At 42.1% G+C, this 9,644-nt stretch overlaps 1 protein-coding gene across 1 annotated transcript; it reads left to right on the top strand.

The window, feature by feature from the left end:
- The first annotated feature begins 76 nt into the window (after positions 1-76).
- Positions 77-7,518, top strand: agk (acylglycerol kinase). Its single transcript, XM_086163186.1, has 14 exons — positions 77-349; positions 433-472; positions 562-641; positions 3,376-3,451; positions 3,540-3,665; positions 4,148-4,242; positions 5,585-5,654; positions 5,746-5,825; positions 5,924-5,981; positions 6,086-6,233; positions 6,355-6,452; positions 6,572-6,642; positions 6,734-6,818; positions 6,914-7,518. The coding sequence occupies exons 1-14, from the start codon at positions 240-242 to the stop codon at positions 7,046-7,048; spliced, it is 1,272 nt and encodes a 423-aa protein (XP_086019312.1). The 5' UTR covers positions 77-239; the 3' UTR covers positions 7,049-7,518.
- The last annotated feature ends 2,126 nt before the right edge of the window (positions 7,519-9,644 follow it).

The following is a 9,644-nucleotide window of genomic DNA, read 5'->3' as shown; positions in this document are numbered from 1 at the left end:
TTTTATATTTTGTATTCTGTGCGAATTCAACGAAGTATTTCCGTGTTCCGCGGAAAGAACATTCGTTCCGCCAGTAATCGGCCGGTACGATTTGGATGTAACGCCAACATTCCCACTCCTACCATGGCTCTCTGACCCCTGAGAGTAAAGTAGAATTATAAGGTGTAATTTAAACATACTTCAACCGGCGATGTTGTAATAACAATAAATGGACCAGGTGGTTGGCTTTCACCAAAACAATGGCGCGAGTTGTGAAGGTATTCCGGACATTGCGGAATCACTGGAAGAAATCCACATTTGCGGCGTGCGTCCTGTCTTACGGGGGACATTGGCTGTATCATAAACATTGGTGAGTATTCATACATGCTGGCATGTCTTAATGCGCATTTCAGCTTTCTTAAGCTCTTGTGGTTATTTTTCCTCCCTATTTAGTGAAAATCTCCTGCGGAGAGATGCGTGTCTTGAGGCGAGGGTGAGAACTCATTTATTTTATATTTTTGCTGTTTAAACTCAACGGTCATCCTGCAACAAAATTTGAAATAAAGATCTTCTGTCTTGTAGGAATTTGGTCGTCAACAAATAGCCCCGCAGGAGCGGCTCAGGAAAGCTACCGTGATTTTGAATCCCGCATCTTGCAGTGGGTGAGGGGTCAAAACAAGACAGAAAAACTTCTCACTCTTGTCAAGAGGTTGACCAATATGTTGTCTCGGGTGAACTAGGCTAACTTGTAGCCAGATTAAATGTTTAAAACAAACTCTAAAAATAAGGAAATTAAGATTACAATTTTCTGGTGGTTCACTCTGTCATTTTCTTGCAATGCAACACATTCATTATTAATGTATAGCCTATTTTTAAGCTTATTTGCTAAAGGAATTCAGAAAATATTTCAGCAAATTCAAAGAGAAATCCCAAGCAAATCTTGTTAAAATTTTGCAAAATTGCTAAAAAGTGCACACAATATGTCACTTTTCTAATCCTCCACACATCTAAATATATTGCCCACCTCTTTTTGAAACCACATATATTGTGTGATTTATGCATAGATTTTACAAGGTAAAGCATTATCAAGAAATAAACATTAGCTGGAGATAGGGAGCAACAGAGTCAACATGGATTCATGCCATTCCTATGATCAGTATACAGATTAACCCTAATAAGTTAATGCTCTCTGATTATGAACACAAACCGTATCACATTAAACTGGATATCAGTCTTCATCATGGTGAGCACTCTAATTTTATCAAGCCTCACCTTATCTTTCCCAGTTCTTGCTAACAAATACAACTCATAAGTACATCAGAAAGTGGCAAGAACACAGATGGAAGACAAACATACTTCCAGAGCCCCTGCAGGAGTGTCACTGAGTGGGACACCTAAACCACTGGTTGTTTCCACAATATGTACAAGAAAGTATTAAACAACAGAGCCATTTCTGCTCCGCGCACAGTATATCTTGAATACTTTTTTTTTTTTCAAAATTGTGGTTCATGGCGATGGAGGTAGGTCTCCTGTGGACTCTAGACTGGGTAGATGCTCTGCAGCGAAGGCAGTGGCGTTCTAGTGATCCTCTCTGCAGTATTTACCACTTACTGCAGGCGTCTGCGGTCCAGAGCAGTGGTACTGCCGTACGACCTGGTGATGCAGCTGGTAAGGATGCTCTCAACATTGCAGCTGTAGAAGTTACTGAGGATCTTAGGTGACTTGCCAAACCTCAGCTTACTCAGGATGTACAGCCGCTGTTTAGCCCTCCTGACTGTCTGCATTGTGTTGAGGGACCAGGTGAGGTCCTCACTTATGTGGACACCCAGATATTTGAAGCTGCTCACCCTCTCAACCTCAAGACCTTGGAGGAACAGTGGCTGATGAGGTCTCCTCTCCTTCCTCATGTCCACTACCATCTCCTTGGTCTTGTCCGTGTCGAGGAAGACGTTGTTGTCCTCACACCACTTCCCCAGACTGGCCTGTTTCATCTCCAGCGGTGATGCGTCCTATCACTGCAGTGTCATCTGCAAACTTCAGGATGACACAGTCCTCATGGGAGGCGACACAGTTGTTGGTGAACAAGGTGTAGAGGATGGGGCTGAGAACACATCCCTGATGAGTGGCCATGCTCACTAGTGATGCTAGCTAAGGTCCTGTAACCTATCCTGACAGACTGGGGTCTCCCAGTCAGGAAGTCCGGGAGTCAGTCACAGGGGATTGGGTGCAGGCCAAGGGTGGACATTTTGTGTGAGTTTTGCGGGGTATGACCGTGTTGAATGCAGAGCTGTAGTCCATGAAGAGCATCCTGATGTAGGAGTCTTTGTTTTCTAGGCGGGAGAGGGAGTAGTGGAGGGTGCTGCTATGGCATCTGAGGTGGATCTGTTGAGTCGGTATGTTGTTCGTAATGTGGGCCAGGACCACTCTCTCACTCTCTCGCAGCACTTCATGATGATCGGAGTGAGTGCCGCTGGCCTGCAGTCATTCAGGTAAGTGTGTGGGCTCCTCTTGAGGAGGGGGACGGTAGTTGTGTTCTTGAAGCAGTTGGGGACGGTGCCCTGGCTGAGGGAGAGGTTAAAGATGGTGGTGAGAACATCAGCCAGCTCATGAGGGCCCACCCCGGGATGTTGTCCAGTCCAGCGGACTTGCATGGGTCGATCCTTTTCAGCGCTCAGCGTACCTGGTCTGATGAGACTGTTGGGAGAGAGGAGGAGTGGGGTGGGGTTGGAGTTCCCATTGTGTGTGTGACTCTCCCCTGTGTTGTGGTTGGGGTTCTCAAAGCGGGCGTAGAAGATGTTGAGGTTGTCCGCCAGTTTGTCTGCAGAGATGCCGGTGGTGGACTTCCAGTCCGTGATGTGCTGCAGGCCTTGCCACATCCACCTAGGGTCACCAGTGGAGTAGAAGCCATCCAGCTTCGCTCAAAACTGCCTCTTTGCTGTTCAGATGGCCTTCTTCGGTCCGTACTTAGCAGTTTTGTATTCCGTTTCATTGCCAGATCTAAACATGCAAGAGTGGGTACGCAGTATGTGGCGTACCTGATTGTTCAGCCAAGGCTAACTGCTCCCCTGGTGCTGTTCAGTAGCTGCCTTCCGCTCATAATTCATCAATGTTGGGTTTAATGCAGTCGTCAAATTCCGCTGATGTTGTGCTGTATGTGTAAATGGATGTGACAATAAAGGTCTTTCTCCCAAACATTCAAGGCGTGAAACCTCCTTTATGCCGTTTGGTACAGCTCATGTCAGTTTACAACTAGAGAAAATATTCATAATAGTTTCTGAATTCCCTCTGCAGAAAATTTCAGAAGACTGATTATTATATCCGCTACTAATCCACCATTACTCTTGTTTTAATCTGCTCTTTTCTTTTCCTCTGACATCCTGTCTTAATTTTTCACAGGAAAGCAAACAAATTGTTTGAAAAGAATGCCGCTCCCCTTTTACAACTGGCTGGCATGGAGATTACTGTCGTCAAGGTGTCTTTCATTGTTTTCTCATTAAATGTGTGGATGATTGAAAATAACAATACAAAATCATTCTTACATTGTCCACAATCCTCTGCAGACAGATTACGAAGGTCAGGCAAAAAAGCTGATGGAGTTCATGGAGCAGACAGATATGCTTATCGTGGCTGGGGGTGACGGAACCTTGCAAGAAGTAATCACAGGTCTGCTGCGGAGACCAGATCAGGTAGATGTTTGGTCCCTTTTCCTTTCCCGGCATAATATCTGATGCTTAACGTGTGATGCTGGAGCAAGGGATGCTGGTCCCCGATCTACCGTACACGTGCTGCTACGTCCGCACATGAGGTTTAAGCCAGCGCTCATAACATAAGCATTGACCTAAACAGTCTAAAAACTCGCTTGACATGTTGATTGGGCCTAGAACGTAACTACCGGATGCGCACATCCTGATAAAGCTTGAACAACTTTTTGTTGTTACCTGTCATCTGTTAACTTTTTCCCCCCTGTTATTTCAAGACACACTGTATCTCAGATGAAAAAAAAAAGCACAAAATAGTATTTTTGGTATAGTAGATTGTTTCCTACCCCAACAATATCTAATGCCCGGAGGGTTAGAGTGTATGTTACCACCTCTTAATTGCGTATGTGTGCATGTGGTTATATAGATGATTTAAAAGTAATTATTTTTATCTTGTGAAATATCCATAGGACATGTTCAGCGAGACACCAATTGGATTCATCCCATTGGGCTCTCACAATTCCCTAAGCCCTAGTCTTCACCTTGTCTCCGACAACAGGGTTAAGTAAGTATGTCTTCATTTTTATTCCAAATAGTTGGACTTGTCACATATTTTGTATGTTTGGAATTTTTTTCCCCTCTGTATAACAAATCTTAAACATTAAGTGAAAGTGTCTCAAACCCACATCATCCTCATCCTGGATTAAATTGAATTCTATAAAGAGATCATTATATCAATTTCAAATTTGTTTTGTAATAGGCTGTAACTAGGTCTGATAAACAGCTTTGTAATGTGGTTAATCATTTTTAATTGGGTCAATCTGTGTTTGACTATATCACGTATCGGCAACCTTCAACACTCAAAGAGCCATTTGTTTTGTAAAGAAAAGAAAACACCTGGAGCCACAGAACCCTTCTGACAGCTAAAATAAAGATAACACTGCATAAATATTTTTTCCTTTATGTTACATATAAAGAACTAATGTGTCGCAGATATAACATCAATAAACTGCTCCGGAGAAAACATGGAGACATATTGCAGTGTCCAAATTTGTCGGTCTGATAGAGACAACCACACAGACTCTGCTAGGCCAGATTAGGTAGATGTGTGGTCCCTTTTCCTTGAATGCCCACTTTACAAACTAACACAGCATAATATCTGATGCTTATCGTGTGATGCTGGTCCCTGATTCACTGTACACATGCCGCACATAGGGTTTAAGCCAGCACTCATAAGCATTGACTTTAACAGTCTAAAACCTCGCTTGACAAGTCATTTGAGGTAATTCAATCAGGAATGGATACAGCTTGGGTTCATAAAACTTAACTCCCGGATACGCACATCCTGATCGTTTGAACAACTTTCTTTTGTCAACTTTGCGGATGCATATTCGTGTAAGGGATGCTGGTTCCCAATCCACTGCACACATGCTGTTCTATCTACACATTGGGGTTAAGCAACTGTTCATAAGTATGGACCTCAGCTGTTCATGCCTGACATCCACAAAGACTCTGTGCTGCGATTGCAGCCAAATGTGCTTTTACTAAATATTGACATGATGGGGGTAAATATTTATTCAGTCATTTCCTCTACCTTATATGATTTTGTTTAATTTACATTATTTTGGAAAAAATGTGTTTTTTTTCTTTTTGATATAAAATTGTTTTGGGGCAAATTCTTATCAAAATGATATTTAATGGGTGAATACATTTACAGGCATTCTATATTTCTTTTTCATATACATTTTCAATCATTTAATTGACCTAGATGTCTGTTCTTTCTTGGAATTGATATAGATTGCAGGCTCCTACAACTTCTAAGTAATGTTATATCACAAAGGAGCCTGCGATTTATACCCCATGTAGGCGCGTTGTCATTCATTATTTCAATTTTCTATTTCTTTTAGAGATATCACATCAGCAACACTGTCCATCCTGAAGGGGGAAACCATACCACTAGATGTTTTACAAATCAAAGTGAGAAAGTGATTGAAAACAGCGTTTGTACATGTATTGGCTTTTAATACATTTGTGCCGTCTACTATGAAGAGGTATCTTCTTGTTTTAGGGACAGAATGAGCAACCAGTCTTCGCTCTGACGGGACTGCGCTGGGGTGCTTTTAGAGATGTATCCGCAAAAATTAGCAAGTAAGACTTCCCAAAGAAATAGCCATATTGAATTGTGTGAAGAGTAACACACCTTTCCTCTTACAAGAGAATAATAATGTCTTTATGTTTCTTGATAGATTCTGGTATCTGGGACCCCTGAAGACAAATGCCGCATACTGGTTCCGCACGTTACAGGTAAAAGTATTTTTCATACAAATAGATGTCTAAAATTTCACATTACTTTGGATTTGACTGTTTTTTTTGCCCTCTTATTGAATGTAATAATTGCAATCTCTCAGGAATGGCCCTTAGCCCAGCAGGTCTCCGTGTATTACTTGGGTCCCACAGTACGACCCCCTGACTTGCCCTCCCAGAAGTCCCCAAGGCCCAACCTGCTCTACCGCATAATCAACAGACTGAAAAACTACTGGACACCTAAAGTCGAAGGTATAAATATTTTGCTGGGAATCCTGGAATGATGCCAGGAATATTGCTCAACAAAATCTCTTAATTCTTTTTTTTTTTTTTAAGGTTAATGTGTCAATGTGTGTCCCTGTGTGTTGTTTAGATCCTCCGAAAGTGGAAGAACCTGAGAAGTGGGAGGAGCACCAGCTTTCTTCATTAGAGCTGTTTATTCAAACACGTAACAAAAACCCTGTTGAGAGGGTGAGTAAAAAATACATTTGTTAAATAGGCAGGGATTTTCAAGTCTTAACTGTTGATTCCTTGTTTGTCCTGTCATTGTTTATGATGTCAAATTCGAATTTTCCATTTTTAACTGTCAGCGCAAAAACGACTCCCTGATAATCTGTGCTGAGCCAGACGACCTCACCGTGGGCGAGTTCATCACTGTGGGGTCAGTAGAACAATGGAATGGTCGGCTATAACTCTGCAATCTTGTAGAATAAGACAACTGTTAATAAAATAAATGTTTTTTTTGATCATAGAAACAAGAAGGAACAGGACCCAAGTGTATTCACTAAAGCCTCCACAAAACTGGAAGCTAGCGCTTGCCGTCTGCAGCTGCCTGAGGTCAGAGGTCATTTAAATGCTTGTCCATCTATATACCAAGGCTCCATGTCTTTATGCAGAGTCTTACAGTATAACTATGTGTCCTAAATCTACAGGGTTTCAGTGGCTTCTATAACATCGACAATGAGGAGTACGAGGCCATGCCAGTGGAGGTTAGACTGCTGCCAAGGAAACTACGCTTTTTCATTAGTGGCGAGCGCCGTCAGCAGCTCCTTTCAGCAGTGCAATGATGAATACAACGTGTTGCTGGGGGGGATCAAACATTATAAAATACTTTTGAGAGTAAAAGACTACCACTATATGAGCTCAGTTTCTCACCAGACATATTAATTTACTTTGGGTTTTTAAAAAAATCATATACCATCATACAGATTGTGACCAAGACATTGTTAATGTGCACCAGTAACACACAAAACATGCAATTAATCTTACAAAAAAAAAAAATCATGTTTATGGAATGGCCCAGCCATGTAATCAAATCTCACCACGGGTCAATAAAATGGCCAATTTGAATTTGGCTTCTTCAATTTGAAGAAGTTGAATTAATCAATGTGACTATTAATACATTTGCATTTTAAATATTTGTACTTCTTTTTATACATTTATTTAACAGCTTCAAAAGTTCTGTTTACATTAAACGCAACATGAATATACTCTGAAATAGGATGATACATTGTAAAGATTAAATTAGTGCTTTCCATCATTTTGTTGGTCTGGTCACTTTGTCAGATTTGCATGTCAGAAACTTTCCTTATTTTGAGACTTTCTGCCTAGAACTGATCAGAATGGAATAAAATGGGTGGTTTATTTTCCTTGTAAAAGCAAAATGTATTTGGGCAACATTTGCCTGAAAAGCAGACACAAACACACTATGTAAACAAAAAAATGCAGAAAGGCAGAGCCAAAAGTTACCATTCCTCTGTGTGCCACCATCTTGAAAAAAAATCATGTTTTATGAAATATTGTGAATGCAGCATCTACACACACTGATCCCCATTACTCTGTAGGCCTAGACATTGTGGAAATTGTAAATAGTAAATACCCAAGATCCTATCAAATCTCCCTTTCAAGAGAGTTATTTGCACATTTATTTTAAAGGTACAAGAACACAATACCAGTCTAGTTTAGAGCTCATTGTCTTTAAGAAACTGTTCAAAGTCCAACAAAGTGTGGGCATCATGATCAGATCACGTCACAGGTTAATGAAAATGATTATGTCAAGTACGTAAATGACAGGTTTATGAGCCAGTTTTGGACCATTTTGATATAACACTGAAACATGCAGACTGTTCCAACATGTTAAATGTCAGACTCAAATGTATTATAACAGTAGAGAAATAGTCGCTCTCTAATAATTAGAGCGCCACAAATTATCAGTAATTATTGGCCCACTTCTCATCAATGTCAAAGTCAGCATCATTGTCAATTTCTCCGCATGTACTAGACATAGAGGAATCGAGAACACTTTTCTCACAATTCAAACAAAATATACAAAAGTAAACATTTAACTATGAGGTATAAAGTGCATGCAGGTACAAACTGCTGGTAAGGTGAAAAGATGTCAGACATTTGACGGCATAAAGACTGAAGTGTTTAAATGTGTGTAAGTTGAATAGAGAGTAGCAAAAAAAGGTTAGTAAGTAATACCATAATGGCGTATGGTACAATAGCTGCATGATGTTTTTTTCTGTGACAGTACAAAAAAGCAGTTGTGCAAAAAAAGTGGTAATCTTACGATAAAATGTCAGAGTCCAGTGTTTTGGGTGCTGGTGAGGCATCCTTGGGTGGGAGAGAGGGGGGGGTAGAGGAAGTAGGGGAGTCGGCAGAGAGTTAAACATCCTGACAGCCTGGTGTGTGAAGCTGTTGGAGAGTCTGATAGAGAAGGCCCGAGGAGGCTCTCGTACCTTCTCCCTGAAGACAGGAGGCAGAACAGGCTATGTGCAGGGAGGCTGGCGTCGCTTACAATCACAGACACTTTAGGGGTGACGCAGGTGGTGTGTATGTCTGCAGAGCTATTCCATTGTAGGCCGTGCAGCTCCCGCCCCACACAATGATACAGGATACTCTCGATGGTGCACTGGTAGAAAGTGTACATGATGGGTGTGGGGGCTTTTGCTTGCTTGAGTTTGCGAAGGAAGTAGAGGTGCCGCTATGCCTTTTTTGCCAGTGATGTGGTGTTGGTGGTCCAGAAGAGGTCCTCACTGATGTGGACTCCCTGGAATTTGGTGCTGCTCACTCTCCACGGCAGCGCCACTGATGATGGAGAGTGGTTTGTGTGGCCTCTCCGGAAGTCGACAACAATCTCCTTGGTCCTGCTGATGTTCAGCAGGAAGTTGTTGTCTTTGCACCATGTGGTTAGAAGGTTGACGTCCTTCTTGTAGTGGGTCTCACTGTCCTAAGTGATGAGACCCTCCAGAGTTGTATCTTCCGCAAACTTCACCATGTGATTGGTGCTGTAGGTTGGTTTGCAGTTGTGAGTAAGCAGGGTGCATCCTTTGTGGAGTGTTTATGCAAACTGGAACTGTCCAGGGTAGGAGAGGGATGAATTGGATGTGTGTCATGACTACTTGTTCAAAGCACTTCATAATGATGGGAATCAGTGCCACACAGCGGTAGTCATTGTAGCTTGATGGAGCAGGTTTCTTTGACATGGGTACGATTGCAGTGGATTTGAAGCGTGACGAAACAGCCACCTGCCTCAAGGAGGTGTTAAAGACGTCTTTGAGCTCCTCTGTGAAGTCCTTCAGCACCCGACCAGGGATGTTGACTGGACCTATTGCCTTGCAGTTGCTGATGGCGGAGAGTGTTCTCTTCACTCTGGCAGCG

The sequence above is a fragment of the Fistularia commersonii genome, chromosome 17 (assembly GCF_037954325.1).
Source record: "Fistularia commersonii isolate RoL2024-O1a breed Wild chromosome 17, RoL_Fcom_v1.0, whole genome shotgun sequence".
Taxonomy (NCBI): domain Eukaryota; kingdom Metazoa; phylum Chordata; class Actinopteri; order Syngnathiformes; family Fistulariidae; genus Fistularia; species Fistularia commersonii.
The sequence above is the reverse complement of the archived record's forward strand: the minus strand, read 5'-3'. Positions and strand labels throughout refer to the sequence as shown.

Coding starts and splice junctions, on each gene's coding strand:
- agk (XM_086163186.1), top strand. CDS start 240: ATGGCGCGAGTTGTGAAGGTATTCCGGACATTGCGGAATCACTGGAAG. Junction 3,666..4,147: donor TGCTGCGGAGACCAGATCAG/GTAGATGTTTGG, acceptor AAATATCCATAG/GACATGTTCAGCGAGACACC. Junction 5,655..5,745: donor TAGATGTTTTACAAATCAAA/GTGAGAAAGTGA, acceptor TTCTTGTTTTAG/GGACAGAATGAGCAACCAGT.